The following is a 21,244-nucleotide window of genomic DNA, read 5'->3' as shown; positions in this document are numbered from 1 at the left end:
CCACCAGGTGAAGGAAGCTCAACCTGAATAATTGATCCACTCCTCCTCCTCCTCATTTTCCTCCTTCTCCTCCTCTTTGTACAGTAAAGCAGAGGAAAATGGCTATTTTTTGACAGGGCCCACTGGCTCTAGCTATAGTACTTTATGCATTTAATTTTTCTGGAGGGCCACCTACCCGGTCCTCTGTTTGAAACAATTTTTGTGAGTGCCACATACAGGCACTCAATCTATTCCATTTTTCTGGAGGGCCACCTACCCGGTCCTCTGTTTTAAAAAATTTTTGGGACTGCCACATACAGGCACTCAATCTATTCCATTTTACTGGAGGGCCACCTACCTGCTCCTCTGGTTTGAAACATTTTTGGGACTGCCACATACAGGCACTCAATCTATTCCATTTTACTGCAGGGCCACCTACCTGCTCCTCTGGTTTGAACAATTTTTGGGACTGCCACATACAGGCACTCAATCTATTCCATTTTACTGGAGGGCCACCTACCTGCTCCTCTGGTTTGAAACATTTTTGGGACTGCCACATACAGGCACTCAATCTATTCCATTTTACTGGAGGGCCACCTACCTGCTCCTCTGGTTTGAAACATTTTTGGGACTGCCACATACAGGCACTCAATCTATTCCATTTTACTGCAGGGCCACCTACCTGCTCCTCTGGTTTGAAGAATTTTTGGGACTGCCACATACAGGCACTCAATCTATTCCATTTTACTGGAGGGCCACCTACCTGCTCCTCTGGTTTGAAGAATTTTTGGGACTGCCACATACAGGCACTCAATCTATTCCATTTTACTGGAGGGCCACCTACCTGCTCCTCTGGTTTGAAACATTTTTGGGACTGCCACATACAGGCACTCAATCTATTCCATTTTACTGGAGGGCCACCTACCTGCTCCTCTGGTTTGAAAAATGTTTGGGACTGCCACATACAGGCACTATCCAAATTAAATTGTCTCCATAGCAGCCTCCACACGTTGTCTCCATTGCTACCTCCAAAAGTCGTCCATATAGCTGCCTCCATACATCGTCCCTTTATCAAACGAGGTGTGTCAGGCAGAAATTTGGGTTGTTTTCATGGATTCCACATCAAAGTTGTTAACTTTGTCGCCACCCTGCTGTGTTATCCACAAAATATACTGGCAAACTGTTACCATTTAGGGATATTATTTCAGCGCTTCTTGCGCATCTGTTTACATTCCCCTCACCCGGCATATCCTAAACTTATAAGAACGCTACTACACTTGATCTTATACAAAAGGTTCTTAGAAGTGCTGTTTGGGGAGTAGCCTAGAGACAGGGGCTTGGATTGGCGAAAGCTCGCCTGGCAGCGGAGCGCCAGCTCCATGCACATCATGCGCTTCTTGCGCATCTGTTTACATTCCCCTCACCCGCCATATCCCAAACTTATAAGAACGCTACTACACTTAACTTGGTGCAGGCTGGGACCGAGTCTGACCCTGGGGCTGCTCATATACTGGCGACGCAGAGAATTGCGGGGCCTACCTCGGTCCAGGTCTCAAAGGCCTACTATACCTCCTCCCACCCCTCCTCCACCTCCTCCTCCTCCGAATTACCATCCGTGGGCATGGCGCCATCAGTCGGTAGCTCTAGGCACAGCAGCAGTGCCGTCGCTAAGCGACAGCAGGCGGTGCTGAAACTGCTGAGCCTAGGCGATAAAAGGCACACCGCCCAAGAGCTATTACAGGGCATTCCACATCAAAGTTGTTAACTTTGTCGCCACCCTGCTGTGTAATCCACAAAATATACTGGCAAACTTTTACCATTTAGGGATATTATTTCAGCGCTTCTTGCGCATCTGTTTACATTCCCCTCACCCGGCATATCCTAAACTTATAAGAACGCTACTACACTTGATCTTATACAAAAGGTTCTTAGAAGTGCTGTTTGGGGAGTAGCCTAGAAACAGGGGCTTGGATTGGCGAAAGCTCGCCTGGCTGCAGAGCGCCAGCTCCATCACAAGATCCAACTAACATAGTTGCAGCACCTTTAATCTACTACTAGTTCACTGCCTCCATAATAATAATAATCTTTATTTATATAGCGTCATCATATTCTGCAGCGCTTTACAAATCATAGGAAACAAATACAAATGTAATGTAACAGAGCACAACATTTGTATGGAACAACAGGAGTGAGGTCCCTGCTCGCCAGAGCTTACGGTTTATGAAGATGATGGGGTAACACGAGGTAAAAGAATATTTAATGGTCAAGCCATTCTTCTTAGGGAATAGAAAAAAATATAATAAATGGAATTGCTGTCGCTTGAAACACTCAGCCGTCATCTTATATACCAGGTCCAGGGTGAATGGGACTGCAGAGAAGTCTGGTGCCTGTTGGTTGCTGGATAACAGATGGGAGGACGACACAGGACGGGTTAGTAGAAGAGTTAAAACGTCATGCAGTTAATGAGTGTTATAGGCTTGCCTAAAGAAATGGGTTTTAAGAGCACGTTTGAAACTTTGGAGGTTAGGTATTAGTCTGATAGTCCGGGGCAGAGCATTCCATAGAATTGGTGCAGCTCTAGAGAAGTCTTGGAGACGCGAGTGGGAGGTCCGCACTAGGGTAGAGGTTAATCTAAGATCACTGGCGGATCTAAGAGCACGGGTTGGGCGATAGACTGAGATAAGAGAGGAGAGGTAGGGGGGTGCAGCATTATACAGAGCTTTATGGATGAGGGTTATTATTATTTTAAACTATTCGAAAGGAGACTGGCAGCAAGTGCAGCGACTGGCATGAACTGTAAGCATACATGGTCCCCTTATCAAACGAGCTGTGTCAGGCAGAATTTGGGGTTGTTTTCATGGCTTCCATGTTAACTTTGTCGCCACCCTGCTGTGTAATCCACAAAATATACTGGCAAACTTTTATCATGTAGCGATATTATTTGAGCGCTTCTTGCTCACCTCCTTTGGTTCCTCTCTGCCACCCATTGGTTTGAAGCCTGAGTCCATTTAGGGTATGTCGCCATGCCACTCTCTAGCCTGCCGCTGCTGCCGCTGCCTCTGCATGCCGTCCCCTATAGTGTCAGGGTCAATTATTGGATGTTTTAGATGCTATCTAGCTTCATTCTGTCACTCTGTCATGGCCATGCTGTTGCCCATAATTTTGGCATAATGGTGCGATTAGGCAGCCTCAGAGGCATCCATGCATGCTGCCCCTGCTGTTTCCTGTCCATTTCCGTGGTGTTTCCATCCTTTTCTGAGGTTCCCAGGTGTTTGGCCAAGCTTCCCTGTGCAGAGCCTTGGTCCCCTTGAAAAATGCTCGAGTCTCCCATTGACTTCAATGGGGTTCGTTATTCGAGACGAGCACTCGAGCATCGGGAAAAGTTCGTCTCGAATAACGAGTACCCGAGCATTTTAGTGTTCGCTCATCTCTAATGCAGAGAGCTCCATCCATTGTGTGGTGGCTTTGCAGACTCATTGTAGGGTTGGCTTCAATTCACTCCAGCTTGCCGAATGGGGTCATGAGTGTTGCACCCCCCACAACCTATCCTATTTCCCTTATAGTTCATTAGTTGGTATTTCACCTGTAAAATACCCAGTGATACTAAAAAAGGATTAACCTTCCTAAAATGTAATACATGAAGCGACAATATCCACTAAACGGGAAGTAATAATTATTATAATTATAGAAAGAATGAAATCACTCCACCACTAAATAGCCGTTATCTTATTCTACTGTTTCAAGCCTCATTTAGAATTAAGATTTTTTGCCAACATCACAGATATAAGTTGGAATAGATATAATATTGTTAAATGTTCATTGAACAAATATGCTAAATACAGAAGACTCATTTATGACATCTATTAATATCGGATCTATTCATATGTGTGCAAACGCAGCTAAGATTTGACTAATATGCATATTCTAGGCAATGTGCATTAAGTGTGGTTGCACAGGGCACAGCTGCCATCTTACTTAATGGGGTACACCAAATAAACTGGCACATAAACTTATGCTCACAACACATCTTAGTATCAGTATGTATTATTTATCCATTGTATAGCACTACTTATAGATTATGAACATTTAAGGGGAAATTTAAGGGCCATGCCCCCCCCCCTCATGGCAGATGTATCCGTCAGGCAAAACTACGCCACGTCTAACCGGGATCAGTTTTGTGAGAGTACACAGGCACGGTGTAGGAGTGCCAAGTGCCAAGTGCCGGACAGCTTCCCCTGTGGCCTAGCCCCTTCATAGTGTGGAAGTTGCGTAGCCGCAAAAATAGTGACAACTTTTTGCAAACTGCAAGAAACTGGCGTAGAAGCACTGATACATTCCAACCTTAAATCCCCCCCCCCCCCCCCATGTATTTATCTTTTTTTCTTTTCAGCAGGGTATACTTATTAATACTTTATTACTAATTTATATTATTTCATTTTAAAAACTTAAGGTTTTAGTTGCACTTTTTAACCATGTTATCATGACTTCTCCATGAAAGTGGTGTGCAGATACCAATTTCTGGTTATTGGTCCTTTATTATTATTATTTCAAGTGAATGTGGTGTTAGAACAACTTTGTAGGGGACCGCGGACCGCATTGTCGTTGGGATTTGCGTGTTGCGCCGCATTTATCAGTGTTTTTTGGCGCGCGCAATCGGATTTTGGCTCATCAGCGCTAGCTTTCACGTGACACAAATCGGGGTGCGGGCTGTCGGACGATCCGACAGATTCGGACAACGCACGGGATTTAACATGTCGCAAGACATGCACTCACATACACCGGGAAGAAGAAGGTGAACTCTGGCAGACCTCAGCGGGGAAGCGACACATGCAGGATCTCGGACGCACGATGTTGGTGAATTGCATTGGACTTCATCTTCGTCAGACCGTGTGGATGGGGGATCGCAACAGGACCGGGTAAGTAAATGTGCCCCATTCTGTCAAGTGTTACCTAAAACTAAAACCCTCAAATTTCCCAGGCCTTCTTGACAACTTCTCTAAATGACTGCCCCCAACTGGTTCACATTTCGTACATTTGTAAGTAGAGGAGAAGGAGAATAGAGTATTCTACAGTAACCAGCAACTCACCATCATAACCAAGATCAACAGCAGACATCAAGATCTAATCCACGCCAAAAGTGACTTGGAGAATTCAAAAAAATCCAAATCAATCCAAATCAGAAACCTGATTTGCCAAAGGGTCCAAACAAATATCAATCCAGCAATTTACAAACTCACAGCCAGGAAACCAGAGTCAGGTTTGCTCAAGATAATATCTGACCAGCTGAAGACAGGTAAAGGTAAAATCTGGGGGTTTTAACCCATGCCTGCCTGTCAGCCTTATGACATGACATCTTCAATAGCTGTTGGCTGAATGACAACTATTCCTTCGATTTGCTTGATTGGGTACTACGCTAGTAGTAATTGGGAAGAGGAGATGAAGATTACCACCAATCCTACCACGCAACATAATGATAATTCTGATTATTAGTCTTAGTTTGTATGCAGTATGCAGCTTATTTCTCCTTCTCTTTCCTATTACACAATCTTTCCACACACAGTAATAGATATCAAAGACCAATATACCGTATATACTCGAGTATAAGCCGACTCGAGTATAAGCCGAGGCCCCTAATTTTACCACAAAATACTGGGAAAAACTATTGACTCGAGTATAAGCTGAGGGTGGGAAATGCATTGGTCACAGCCTCCCCAGTATATAGCCAGCCAGGCTCTGCCCCAGTGTATATAGCCAGCCAGCCCCTGCCCCAGTGTATATAGCCTGCCAGACCCTGCCCCAGTGTATATAGCCTGCCAGACCCTGCCCCAGTGTATATAGCCTGCCAGATCCTGCCCCAGTGTATATAGCCTGCCAGATCCTGCCCCAGTGTATATAGCCTGCCGCCGCTGCCGGACAGATCGCACAGAAGATATACAGGGGTCACCGGAAAGGTGAGTTTAGATATATTTATTTTTTTGACTCGAGTATAAGCCGAGTTTGGGTTTTTCAGAACATTTTTTGTGCTGAAAAACTAGGCTTATACTCGAGTATATAAGGTATATGTGTGATATCATAGATTATTAAATCAACAAGCCAGCACACGGCTAAGATGTTTTGCATCTTGGTAATTAGCATTTTGTTAATGAATTTCCATTATTTTGCCAACAGTAAATCTTCCTGCCTCAGGTTGCCTCATTATAGTCACACCATCTGGTAAGAATATAGGGAAGTAATAAATTACTATGGGACTCTTCTTACAAGAGGAAAAAAGTGCACAATATCTGCATTGTCTTGTGGGGCAGCCCTTGACCCATCTCACAAGTCTCCAACACTAGTCATTAGACTGCTTATTAGACTAATACTCTTTTCTAATTTATTGATGTAACCTGTCCTAGCAAGTTTTGCAAAACAGAGAAAAGACATTTTTATTACCTGATTTTTTGCTTTGACGTACCCATATTCTTTTTTTTTTACATTGGTATACTGCTTGTTTTTTTTTTTTTATAAATATATATAGTTTAAATTGATTTTTTTAAATATTCATTATTTTATCTTCTCTCATTTAAACATTATTTTATCTTATCTATCTTAACTATAGCCTCCTATAGCTATACTATCGGTTAGCTTGAAACCCCCCTGATCAGCTGTTAAATAAGACTGCAGCAGGGGAGCACGGTGGCTTCTTTATAGTCTACCAAGCATGGTGACATAAGTTGTGGCTGTTCTTGGTATTGCAGCTCAGTCCCATTTGCTTATATAGAACTGAGCTACAAACAAACCATGCGATCAATGGATTTCAAGTCTGAGAAGCAAAAAAACACTCATTGGAGTGCTGTGACTTCTTTAAAGGAAACCTACCATCATAATCAAGCATGATAAACCAGGGGCACTTACCTATTGAGCCAGGTCCTGTGACTGTGATAATCTTCTTATATTTGTTATCCATGGCATCCTTCCTGCTAAAGTAAACTTTTATAATTATTCTAATGAGCCTGATGGGCTCTAGTAGTTGTTTCCAGAGTCCCTCAGTACTGTAGCTTCACAGGCTGTTACAATGAGCAGAGCAGGTCACCCCTTTCCTCAACTGCACTTACTGCTAGTCCTTGATTACAAAGGCAGAGGGAGGAGGAGGCATAGAAACATCCTGTGAATCTGCAGCACTGAGGGGCTCTAGTAGCGTCCCCAGAGCCCTTCTGGCTCATTGCCATGAGAGAAGCCAATATAAGAAAGTATAAGAAAATTACCAGGCACAGTGCCTGAATCTATGAGTAAGTGTCCCTGGTTAATCATGATGAATTTTGATGGTAGATTTTCTTTGAGAGCATAAGGCATTAGAATCCCCCATCCCATTCTGATTTTGTTGATCAATCATAGGGATCAATGGGTCGAAAAAAGTCTTGAAGCAAGTGGAACTTATTCTACTTCTGGTACCATATGTGTTTATTGATTTCTCTTGCACATAAATGTCTGTAGCCTTTCCTACCATCATAAATGTTTATCGCATTACTGGACAAAGCTATAGAATATGTTAACGTTTAATTAACTAATAATACAATAAAACAAAAAGAAATGAATGTGCTGCATATAAATAGTGTTGTGTTTGGTGGTATATTTTAGTCATCAGCGTCTTCTAGTTAGATATCTTTTCTTTGACATAAGCTGTAAAACTATATTTGTATTACTGTAATTAAATCTAGATTGCATTAATACCAGGCGGCAGGAAATGATGTGCTTCTGCTTTGTTACTAATTCTGGTGTTCAGCAGACATACATTGTACCACACCTCCTACTCATGTCTGCTCTTAACAGACTAGCGCTGGCTTCAGGGCAAGGTCATATTATTGGGGGCAAAGACAGAACTGTGCGTTACCTGCTTCATTGTTCAATCCAATTTGAAAAATATTTGTCAATAAAGAATACAAGTATTCCTTATGTTGCGGACACATGGCATTTATTAAATATTATAAGTGATGTACATATACTAATAATAATTCCTTTATTTATATAGTGCACACAGATTACACAGCGCTGCACAGAGTTTGCCAAATCACTCGCTGTCCCCATGGGGATCACAATCTAATCAAACTAACAGTATGTTTTTGCAGTGTGGGAGGAAACCGGAGGACCCGGAGGAAACCCACGCAAACACAGAGAGAACATACAATTCGAAATTCTTCAGATGATAAATAGGATTTTAAAGAGGAGATTTTAAAATGCTACTGTTTTAATGTTAAAAGGGAATCTCTCAATTCCCAGGTCACATATGAACTAAACATTTGGCCTTGTGACAAGGTGCCCTGTTTTTCAGAAATTCTGTGGCTTTGTTGGAAATAAATCTTCACTTTTATTTCTATGCAACTTAGCATTTTGGTGCATCATGGGTGTGGCAGTGTGATCTAGTTTATCCTCTTCTGCTCTGTTTAACTGTCCATACAACTCTGACCACTCTCTTGCTTTCCAGTTCCAGAAACTTCAATAGAGAGAGAACCCTGACCTCATTGACCGTAGTCAGGCCACAGTTTTTCTCCAGGAAAATAATCATTCACTGGCACTAGGTGCCCTAGCATATGATGTTGCCCCTTGGCATACACATCCTCATAAATGCAGAGACTCCATGCCCCGCCTGGGCACCTCTATGCCAGGTCTGACCTAGTATAGAATTGTGCCATAGCCTGCGCCTGAATGGGCGTCACCCCCCTCCCAACCGGCACAGAGGGTGGAGAAAATCTACTAAATCAGTTTGTATGCCTCTTTTCAGACATACAAGTCATGATAAATGCGGCCCCATATGTTCAGTTAGTATGTGTAGTTCATAGCCATTTCCCTCTCAGAGTCAAAACTGGTTTTGGGGTATGGTGAGCTGGACACTTGCTAGGGCACTAGTTTCCTTAAAGGGATTTTCCTATGTTTCTGATCGCATGTACAACCACTCTCTTGGAACAATGAAAATAACTGAGCATATAGACTTGACTATTTTATGTACGCCAATAAACCTGACTGGAGGGAAGCCGTACGACAGACTCTTAGCTCGGCTGAGAGATTTGTGATTGATGGGTTGCCGCTCTATATAGGTGTAGGTCACAGAGTAGAGAATATCAACAACAAGCTAAGTGTTGTGTAATGGAACAGTACATACAGAGAGAGGCATGGCTCTTACCTCACAGCCACACAGACTCTTTTGTCTTTTGCCCTATACTGATCTACGTTATTGGAAGGTGTGTAATATTATAGTATCATATTAAACAAGATTAGATCCCATCCAGGTCAATATCTGCAAAGAGTTTGTATGTTCTCTACATGTTTGCGTGGGTTTCCCCCGGGTCCTCGAGTTTCCTCCCACACTCCAAAACATACTGGTAGGTTGATTAGAATGTGAATCCCATTGGGGACAGGGACTGATTGGCAGCTCTGTGCAGCACTGCGTAATCTGTGTGTGCTATATAAATAAAGAATTATTATAATTATTATTAATATTATTAGTATTATTATTATTATAGAAAGACAATTAAGTTCAACCTATGCATTTTAAAGCTTTGATCCAGAGAAAGGCACAAAACCCAGCAAGGCTCATGAAAATTAATAGGGAAAAAAATAGTAGGGAAAAATTCCTTCCCAACCTCTAATGTGTCAAAATAACTCTTCGGATCAACAGAAACTACTTACATTCTCATAAGATGTGATATCATCACTCTCTAGAAAGGCAACCAGGCCCCTCTTAAACATGTTCAAATTATCAACCATTACAGCATCGAAGTGCTGTATTGTACTTGCTAACTGCCCAGGGCCCCATTTTCTTACCAGCTGTCCTTATTCAGAATACAGAATAATAAAATTGCATAAATCCTATTTGTATAACCCTATAAGTGGGTCAAGTGAAACTGGTTTTTAATCAGTTTATTGGATGGAACAATAGTGAAAAGTGTTCAAAAAACTTTTCTGATTTTAAGTTTTGCCATGCTCATTCACCATCCCTCGACCCCAGCACTTCTCACAACTTAATGTTATACCTATTTTTACATGTTTTAAACATCAGAGAATGTCCGCTATCTGCTGTGATCTTCTTATTCTATTAACATGTCCAGCCAGGTTCTTCTTGACATGATCAGTCTCAGATTGAATATTGTTATTTGCAGAAAAGGTTTAGTAGACCAATGTGTCTCGTTCCTATATTACTAGAATAACCACATGTTACATTTTATTTAGTGAGATTATTGTATAACTACTGTATTTAGAAGCTGGGAAGAAGTTACATTTTATCTAGAGAACATGTTGACACTTAATAAGTAGCTGTACACATAATACTATATAATAATATCATTTTTCCGCATTGGAGTTTATTGAAAATTACATACGCTTTTATTGCAGTGGTGATTATCAGAATATATTGCTGCAATTACAGTAACCGGGCATGCAGGAAGATTTTCTATTTGCGGAAGGAATTGCTGTGTTTTAATATGTCTCATTCCTGATATAGCTGCTGGGAAGCTGTGGCTGCCACATTCCAAGTGTAATGTCCAAGCCCAGCATGTCAAGATGGGAAAAAACATATTATGCCACATTATCTGACACTACTGAGTTTGCTGACAAAGTCTAAAAATCATAAATGAACCTTATGACAGGACCTTATGAAGTGATGTACTAAATGGGGGATTAAACATTTAATTTTTGCTCTCCCTCTGGCATTGTTTCGACACATGCTTTTGAGCCAAATTGTGCACCAATATGTGTGCCAAAGCAACATGGACTTTTTCTAAGTCATTAATACTTATAAGCCCAATCTTTACGATGTCCCAGGTTTAGGACTTTCTGCTTAGGCGCACAGTTTGTCTAAAAACTACACCAGTGTCCTGGTGGCTTAGAGACCGCAAGACAAACCCTTCCAAATGAAAGACAGCAAATAGACTAATATCTATCATGCAAGATAGGATACAGTTTTGTTTCTCTTGCTCACAGTCCTTGGCGTACAACCAGGGTCGGCTCCAGGTTTCAGTAGGCCCCTGGGCGACAGAGCCTCAGTGGGCCCCTTTGCAGTGAAATCATGTGGCGTCATTAAAAATGCAGAAACTAAACCAGTCTTCTGTTCCCTAAAATATTCTCTAATTTATCATACCAAACAGCCCCTTTATGGTTATTTTATATAAAGCCCCCTCACCCCCTATGGATTCATTAGATACAGCTCTCCTTACCCCCATGGATTCCTTATGTACAACCTGGTGATGGGACGCTGGGATGATCAGTATTCAATGAATAGTAGTCCTATTGATTCTGCCCCACTGCATAAAGCTTCTATGTAATCTGACATCTGTAAGAGCTTTTGTCCGTCCAGCTAGCAAGATGGAATTTAGCAGTAAAAGGTTGATTAGGAAGGAGGGAACCTGATAAAAGCCAAAGCATGTTGTGAAGAAAGCACTTTTCTCTGATCAGATTATTATAAAATTTCTTGTGTTCACTCGTACAATTGATTTTTGAAAGGTTTGTGAGAATTAATAATTATTTAACGTATTTTAAGTACCGGTATATGTCAACAGCTTTATGTTGTGCTTCCAGATTACAGAAGCAGCAAGAAGGATGATGAAGGAGCCTTTTACACATCTCTAACATCAGAAGAGCATTACATGTCTCAGACAGACTCAAACTACTTTACTGGAATACTTAAAAAGGGCGATGGGGGCTCAAGTTTGGACGATGAGGAACTCGGCTTTGGTTCCCAGTCTCCTCAAGAAATGCCTGTATTTCAGTCTCGAGGTTTGTTTAGTTCAGATTCAGGCATTGAAATGACACCAGCTGAAAGCAAAGACGTGAACAAAACATTGTCTGATCCCATGGAGGATGATAAATTAGAAGCTTACAAGTATATTGACATCAGCAGGTCTCCAGACAGTAACCAAAAGCGTTCTCCAGAGGTTGATGAGAAAAAGCCAAGCCCTATGGGATATGATTTTTATGATGAAGATAATCTGCTTAAGGGCGCCACAAAAACTTTGCAAGAGGACAAACATAATAACGAAGTAGGTGATCTTTCCTTTGCACCTTACATGGACGAACCTTGTAACAGCATGGGACTGTATAGTGATACAGGAAGCAGAAATATGAAAACATCTCCAGTAAAAATTACCCTTACTGAATCCTCCATTGATAATGACTTTATGGAAACCAGTGAAGATCTGTATGACATAGGTTTGAAGCCAAGTTCTGACATAGTTCCAACTGTTATGGTGTCTGAGCCAGAGGATGACAGTCCAGAGTCACTTACACCACCATCTATGGAAACAGGTAAGGCCATTACCCCATATATTTTTAATGTGTTCATCATCATCTTATATTCTAAGTACAATGAAGCCTATTTGTGATGATCAACCAAAATTGCATTGAAAAGTAATAGGGAAAATTTGTCAAGATCTTGGGCATCAGTTCGTCACAGGGCTGCCTGCTGTGCACCGCTTCCCCGCCAAATTGACATGATGGTGGCACCAGTGATAATTTCCCCCCAATGTTGTGCAGAGTGGTCCTCTCAAACAACATGGACAGAATGCATACTAAGTGGTCTAAAATCTCCTTTATTCGTGCATCAGCAAGTTCGGGATACAGTGAAGAAACGATCAACGCGTTTCGGCTGTTACGCCTTAGTCATGATCCAAGGCGTAACAGCCGAAACGCGTTGATCATTTCTTCACTGTATCCCAAACTTACTGATGCACGAATAAAGGAGATTTTAGACCACTTGGACATTTGCGCTGGAATACTTTTTGTTTTCTCTTCAAACTTACCCTTGCCTGGGCAGTTCCGTGCACGCAACCCTGTGGTCATCAGCATTGGAGTGAGTAGAGCTGACACGAACTTTCATTAGAATGCATACTAAGGCTATATTCACACTAACGTGTGTCCGCTGTTCCGTAGCACAGTGGGCACACGTCGGCACCGGGGCGAGGAGGATGAGTGAGCGCCTCATGTCCTATCTTACTTCCGGCTACGGAGCGCTACAGTGCCGCATGTGTGCTGCACCGTACCGCTCCTGTACATCGCCGTGCACCCATTGCCATCTATATGGGACGTATATAAGCCGGACGTATATACGTCCCCCACACAGGATTGTGAATGTAGCCTTATTTTGCAAGATGTAAATCTCTCACAGGAAATCTGAAAAAGAATGTGGTGATCTCATAGATGTCAGTGCTTTATAACGCTTATTTGTAATGGTTTAGCCATAGTTTAACATTGTGTCACATAAATCCTTTTTCCTTAAATCTTGTGATCTATAGGACATCCTATATCATTGTAATGCACTGAGGTAACAGTTATGGTGGATAGATAGGACAGACAAAGACAGTGGGGCTCATTTACTTACCGGTCCTGTCGCGATCCAGTGGCACGTTCTCCAATGAGGATTCGGGTCTTCCGGCGATTTACTAAGGTCATGCGCCTGATGTCCACCAGGTGTCGCTGCGGCGCCGAGGTCCGCCGGAGTTCACCATCCTATTCCTGGTGCATATAAGTGTGTGTCAGGCGACCTTTTTTTAAAAAAAAAAAAGGGCGATTTTTCCGAATCCGTCGGGTTTTCCAACGGCCACGCCCCCCGTTTTTCGTCACATGCAAGCCCGTGCCGATGCAACATAATCCCATCGCATGCGCCAAAAACCCGGGGCAATTATTCGGCCCTTAGTAAATGTGCCCTAGTGAGCGCTAAAGCTAAATCTCCTTCCCAGCTGTCCATATTGTCCACCCTATTGTGTTGGGTAACAACTGGTCAACATCCCATTTCTGTGCCAAAGTGTAAATACGGAGACAATGACTGGACAGCACAGACATAGTAAGGTAGTCAAAAATTATAGGGGTCAGAACTAAAAGGACAATGCAAAACAGATGGTCAGAAAAAAGGCAAAGGGTCAAGGAGTCCAAAATACAGAAGTCAAAATAAACGTTAACAGGCTAAAAATAAGACTTAGGCCCCTTGTCCAGTCCTCTATTTCTGTGCCGTATGAATCTGTATATACGTGACATTTTTCATCCATATGTGCATGTTTATCACTGTATCAAGTATCATATCCGTGTAAAATACGGTGGGCTGGCTGATTGATGGATGACTATTGGCTGAATATTGGCTGACTGACAGAATGCACCTTCCACTGGTTCTGGTCTTGTTGGGCGCTGCACGTATGTATGGCAACATATGGTGCCATATACACGCATGCAGCACATGTTTTTAACGTTCCCATAGACTTCTTTTTGGCGTACAGAATAGAAATACTGGAGAAAATAGGACATGCTCTATATTCTGTATGTCTCACTCAGTACAGTACAATATGAAGGACAATACAGCATTCAAACGGATGGCTGTATTGTCCATTGAGATGAATGTGACCATATGCTATCCATATGAAAAAGTATGGTACAGGTAACAAACGGAAGTTTTTATACTTGTGTGAAGGTGATATGGAAGGCAAACCTTACATGAGATGTCAGGGTCCTGGTCCAGAATTTGAATGGATAAATTCCTTGACATCCAGATAAAGCAGACCAGAGAGAAGTGTGAGTGGAGGAAGAATCTGTCATCTCCGCTAACTCTGTTAGCAACCGAGAGCAAAATCAACAGGAGTCAGACAGGTGTGGTGGAAATCAATTAGGTCAGCCAGGAATAAAATAAACCATAAGCCTAGTGCAATCTGAAAGATGAGATGCTTATCTTTAATATGACATGGTTCTAGGTGCTATAGAACGATATATAGGAGCATCTGAAGTAAAGCCTATCCACTCCAGCTTCTAAAGTGACTCATAAATACATTACTCTTTTCACCACATTTGTATTTGACTTTGTAGGATATTTTCTATAGGTAAACAACCAAGATTTCAGATAAAAGGGAGAATTCTAGAAATGACTTTTCATACTTTACCTGAGGAGGCTTGTAGTTTAATGGGGTAAACTCTGAGTCCATTTAACTGGGGAAGTCCTCTCTAGCTAAGCCGCAATTACCTTCTCTTAAAACTATCCCTGGAATGGTGGGAAATGAAATAAAATGTTCACAATTGCTAGTTCTCCAAAACTTTTTTAACCAGGATGTGACTACACCTTCTGCTCCAATAAGACCCCCTATCAAATGGTGTTGTCCAGTTGGTTCATTCTCCATTGTATACTCAGTATTTGCAGATTATTTTTCATTAGATCTTTTCATAACACTATGGTATTAAATACTGCATGTGCTGCATATAAAGGAGCCTTTTTGGTTTGCAGATTCTGCAATTTGTAAATGGTTCTTATTGAATAATTTATGGAAGACCTCACTGCATATTGCTGCAATGATGCTGTCAACACAGCAGTACTCTGTCAATGCTGACAACAGCATACGTGTGCAAAATGATAACAACGACAATCCAATTGTTCAGTAATACAATCACTATGAACTAATACAGGCGAGCACATAGATCAATATAATCAGCAGAAGCTAATGAAGCTGTCACATTTAACATAGAACACCTACTGCCACATGAAAGAATATTGGCAATAACATATGCAAAAATACATTGATCTGCTGCAAAACCGACCAATAATGATAATGTGAAATAATCCAACCTTATAATGGTTGCCTGCCTTAAAGGAATTCTTTCATCAGATTTTAACATATAGGGGTACATTTACTTACCCGGTCCTGCGCGTTCCCCGATCCAGAGTGTCCGACGAGAATGCACTGTGCCGTGATTCACTTTCATCGTGCGCCCGATATCTTGCATGTGTCGCTTCCCCGCTCAGGTCCGGTGGAGTTCACCTTCTTCTTCCCGGTGCATGTAAGTGCATGGCTTGTGACACAATTTTAAAGTTAAATCCCGCGCTGTGTCTGAATCAGTCGGATCATCCGATGGCCGATTTCTGTCGCATGAAAGCCGGCGCAATGTGCCAAAATTCGATTGTGTGCGACACAATCCCCTTCTAAATCCCTGTCCCAGCGGCGGAAACCCAACGGAAATGCGGCCACAGGACCCTTAGTAAATAAGCCGCATAGTGTGTTTTATTCGTTAGTGCGCTTTGTAAACGGTTATAAGCCGATGGAGAAAGTGGAAAGAACAAAAATTTGATTTTGAATATTTTGGATATTTTTAATATTGTGAAGAATTCATGGCTATTCTCTAGAATAATAGGGGTCGAGCACTTCCACAGATCATCTGTTCTCAGAAGCTGATAAAAAAGAGTGAAACTATGTTGTCTACATAGTGGCTTCACTGACTCGGTTCAAGGTCTCATTTACAAGAATGTATGCTCGCCTGGGCCACAGAGTGCTCCTCACCCCTCCTCTCTCCATTAAAAGGCAGGTGACATAATATAGGACATGTCTTATATTATGCATGGCGACTGCCCGGATTGATCATAGTGTGCACAATGCAACTGTGACATCTATGGGGGCCATGACCCGGATGAAGATTGTGTGGCCGGATCACAGTCCCCCATGTATTTGTGGGATTGAAACCTAACTCTGATTCAAGTGAATGGAGCTGCTCTGTAATAACTCAATGTAGAAGACCAAAATAACCCCGTCTCAGATTACACCGCGTATAGTTGGGCCCAGGGAAAGAGTATACCTCGGGGTATAAAGTAGCCTAGACCACATTATACCCGCCCAAGGTCCGAGTGTTCCCAAGAGTATAAAGTAGCCTAAGCCTCTCCATAGCAATGCATACATAGTCATCTGTGGGGACGTATATCCCCACAAGTGCAGTGTGAAAGGTGCCTAAATCTGCTGACAATGGATGCTGTGGAGATACTAGGTTTTGATCAATATTTTTAGGACGGAAAACTCCTTTAAAGGGAACCTACCACCACGCATCTACCTATAAAGGTAGATCGGGTGGTAGGTGGATCAATAGGACGTGAGGATAGCCCTTTTAAGCGCAGATCGTTGGCAGGTTCGTTGGACGAGGGCGCGCAATAACCTGTTTAATAGATATGGCCCAAAGTATTATTGCATCGGAATAATTTTAATCTATTGAAATTTTTTTTTTAAAAAAGAGCACAATACCAGAATTGTTAATTTTGATCAGATTGTTTAACTCCAAAAAATATAATAAAATGTATGAAAGAGAATGTACCCAAAACATGAACAAGCTCTGAAAAAGCCATCGCACAGCTCAAACAAAAGTTTTTTTTTAACTTTTTTTAATTACAGTACTAAAATTTAACATAACAATGTAATACAACATTTTTACCAGACAGAGATTGTTCCCTTTTTACCACATCTTCTCAATACATCAATGGATCATTAAATGCCACCATTAAAAAAAAATCACATTTTGTAAAGAACGATAAATTATATGATTTGAACAAGTTATGGCCCTTGAATGGCAGGAATGAAAAACAAAGTTAAAAGACAAATTTAGGTATGATATGGCTTACCCACTCCTTAGCTAAATCCATCCACCCCTGTGCAAAGAGAAAAGAAGGAAGGTTCAGATCTGTTCAACATTCATGTCTGAGAATGATCTCAATACAAAAAATTATAAATTATATTATTGCAATTATAAAAAGTAGCCGATTTACCAAAAAAATTAGCAATTTTAAAAACTGTCAATTTTAATTGCATAATAAAAGACAGTTTCCACTTTAAATTGGCTTTCCCAACTTCAGAAATTGAAATCCCCAGGATACTGGGTGACTTCCTAATCAGCGAGGGTCCAACAGCTAGGACCTCCACTGCTCATGAGAACGGGACCCCCAGAAATGAGGAGAATGGGGTTTCTGTTCTCACTAATGGGTGAAGCGGCAGGCCACGCTTGTGCTCTGCCATTTATTTAGTTCTATGGCAGTGGTGGCGAACCTATGGCACGGGTGCCAGAGGTGGCACTCAGAGGCCTCCCTATGGGCACCCGCGCCTTCACCCCAGTGCCGTGTTTGCCAGACTCTGTCAAGGCTTCTTGTGGTCCCAGGACTCTAGAAGGAAGCTACAATGATAATCTAAACTTCTTCTCCTTCTTTCTACGGTATTGGTGTCCTCAGGTGCCTATACGATTTAAACCTGTGACAGAGCAGGGAGTTAATAAGTTACTGCTTAAATTGTCGCATTGGCACTTTGCGAAAAATATGTGGGTTTTGGCTGTAGTTTGGGCACTCGGTGTCAAAAGGTTCACCGTCACTGTTCTATGGGATCAGACGGAGATAGCTGAGTGCTATATTAACAGCATGGAGAGTTTGAGAGAACTCTTGGCCCTCAGACTGATAGCTATGAGTGCATTTTGCTAACAAAGGGTACTGAGACTATTGAAATGTTTCAACTTTTTGAAGACACTGATATAAATCGATATTATTTATCAATTGTCAGTGGTGACTCAAAATATTTTGTATTCCTCGCTATTGAAAATAAGAATAGAACAGGAACGAAGTTTTAATTTGCATAATTTTACAACCATTTAATGAAATGAATGTATTTCATGCTTTGTAATGGAAGTCTCCAAGGAATTGTTCTTCCTCACCATGTTTTTTTTTCTGTTATCATTTGTATCCAGATGGATATACAGAACCATCTGGCTCAGAGAAACAGAGTAAATTCCGAATATCTGAAGATGAACTGATCAGTGCCATGAAAGCAAAAGAGGCAACAAAAGGCTTTCCTTATGAATCAGCTGAAGAGCAGAAACCTCATAGTGTTTACTCAGAAAAGCAAGATTATAAAAGAACGCCTGTGCTACCAGCTGTCCCGTCTTCACTAGACAACGAAGCTTCCAGCGCTGAATCTGGTGACTCTGAAATAGAGCTCGTTTCTGAAGACCAGATGGCAGGAGAAGAGCCCATGCAGTCTGCTTACATGACATTCAGTCACATTGGTGGCCCACCACCATCACCTGCCTCCCCATCCATACAGTACAGCATACTGCGGGAGGAACGTGAAGCTGAACTGGACAGTGAGCTCATTATTGAGTCTTGTGATGGCTCCTCAGCGTCTGAAGAGAGTCCAAAGAGAGACCAAGACTCCCCAATGATGAAACCAATGATGGACATTATCGAAGAAGAAAACGGTTCCAGAACCGAAAGTTTTGATGCTTCAGATTTCGACTATAGTTTTAGAGAAAGGAAACTAAATATGGAGAATCTGGCAGAATCTGCTGCTTATATGAAAAGTTCCTATGCTGAAGGAAAATCAGATTTATTAATGATCAAAAAAGATGAAGGACTGCATCAGAAAAAGACGACCGAACCAATAGTGCACCAAAGTAGAGTCTCTACAAAACCGAGCATAGGGACAAGTCCGGTGACATTGCTCAGTAAGAAGAAAGGTAATTCATTCATTTATTTATTTATTTTTTCATTTAATTTTTTTTTTAGAAAATTCTATATACAATATACATTAAACAATACATCTAGTCAAACAATAGGCTCATAAAGTACCCAGAAAAGTCCAGGACGTCAGCATATAAAACATTCTTTTCTTGGGGCATCACAGAAAGCTACTGGAAGCATATATGTACCACCCAGCATGTATATCAAAGCTCGTCATTGTAAACGAGTACACTCCCATGACCCTCGGAGTAAAAAATGTAAATGAAGAAGAACCATCAAACATGTAGAACACATTAACAGAAAACTTTCAGACAAAACCAGATCAGACAAGACACTGTAGGATATTAGGGACCAGGGAGTACATGGAACTACAGATTAATGTCACAACTGGAGGTGCGAGAGGGAAAATATACATGGGGGCGGGGGACTTATATACCATTTTGAGCCCAAAATAACTCCCACTGCTCTCATACTCTATGGAAGGCATCCAATGTGTTATTAAGGGAAGCAGTCATTTTTTTGGGGAATGCATTTCTTTCATACGGGTAGACAATTCTGACTCAGATGGAGGAGCCATACATTGGTACAGAAATAATTTAGCTAAATGTTTTTGCATGTTATGAGGGGGAACATTAGGAAGATATGTTAGAGGATCTATCGGAACCCTAAAGATCAGCATATGACACGTTAAATCTGCTATTCGACCTCCAAAACTGGGCTATGAGGGGGCAAGTCCAGAAGATGTGGTATAGTGCACCCGCATCTGCTAGGCCCAGCAAGGAGATGGGATTGTTGGATTCAATGTATGAAGTAGTGCGGGGGTGTGATACCAATGCATTACAACTTTATATTGTGTCTCTTTATGAGTAGTGCAAATAGATGATTTAGCAGTCCTACTCCATATTACTTGTCATGATGTAGGAGAGATATTCTGCTTGATATCTGCTTCCCAGTCATATATTTATGTGTAGGTGGTGGAGCATCTGAGGGGTGGAGAGGATTCGGTAAATCATAGATATCATTCTTCAGGGGTAGTTCCAGGGCCAAGACTTCGCACTTTGTAAAATTGTAGAAAAATGCAACAGAATCAGGGTGAAGGGTGTAAAATGAAATTAAAAAAAAAATAAAATTCTTCCAGCCATGACTTATCACTGCAGAATTTGCCACCCTGGTGACTGTGGTCCCTGCAGAACATCTCCACACTACGTCCTTTAACTGGTTCTTGCCTAGGATTGTTGCTCTCCGTGACGTCATCGGGGAGAGGCGATCCATCTCCATGGTAGCCTCGGGTCTTCCGAAGACCCGAGGCTATTTCTTTTAACCCCTTCATTACAATGTGTTGATAGCACATTGTGATGAATGAGGAGGAAAATCCCCATATACTGTAGTATGGCAGTATATGATAGGATCGATCAGACAAACTAGGGTTGAAGTACCCTAGGGAGTCTGAAAAATATTAAAAAGAAACATTTTTAAAAAATTATAATAAAAAAACCTAAAAATTCAAATCACCCCCCTTTCCCTAGAACTGACATAAATATAAATAAACAGTAAAAATCATAAACACATTAGGTATCGACGAGTCCGAAAATGCCCAATCTATCAAAATATATTAACGTTTTTCAATGCGATTAACCTCGTAACGGAAAATAGCGCCCAAAGTCAAAAATGGCACTTTTTTGCCATTTTGAAAAATATTACAAAATCTATAAAAAGTGATCAAAAGGTTGTACAATCCTAAAAATGATATCATTGAAAATATTATCAAATATCGCAAAAAATTACACCACCCACAGCTCCGTACACCAAAGTATAAAAAAGTTATTACCGCCAGAAGATGGCAAAATCAAAAAAATAATTTTTGTACAGGAGGCTTTAATTTTTGTAAATGTATGAAAACATTTGGTATCCCCTTAATCGTACCGTCCCAAAGAATAAAGTAGACATGTCATTTGGGGCGCTCAGTGAAAGACGTAATATCCAAGCCCACAAGAAAATGGCGCAAATGCG

The 21,244-nt window shown here is 41.5% G+C and overlaps 1 protein-coding gene across 1 annotated transcript in view; it reads left to right on the top strand.

Annotated features, from left to right (window-relative positions):
- RTN1 (reticulon 1) overlaps nt 1-21,244 on the top strand; it is a 187,481-nt gene that overhangs the window by 83,595 nt on the left and 82,642 nt on the right. The window contains exons 2-3 of the mRNA XM_072115795.1: nt 11,527-12,252; nt 18,463-19,230. Of these exons, the coding sequence (XP_071971896.1) occupies nt 11,527-12,252; nt 18,463-19,230 (1,494 nt within the window). The remainder of the gene's footprint in view (nt 1-11,526; nt 12,253-18,462; nt 19,231-21,244) is intronic.

Source organism: Engystomops pustulosus, chromosome 7 (genome assembly GCF_040894005.1).
Source record: "Engystomops pustulosus chromosome 7, aEngPut4.maternal, whole genome shotgun sequence".
Classification (NCBI taxonomy): Eukaryota; Metazoa; Chordata; class Amphibia; order Anura; family Leptodactylidae; genus Engystomops; species Engystomops pustulosus.
The sequence above is the reverse complement of the archived record's forward strand: the minus strand, read 5'-3'. Positions and strand labels throughout refer to the sequence as shown.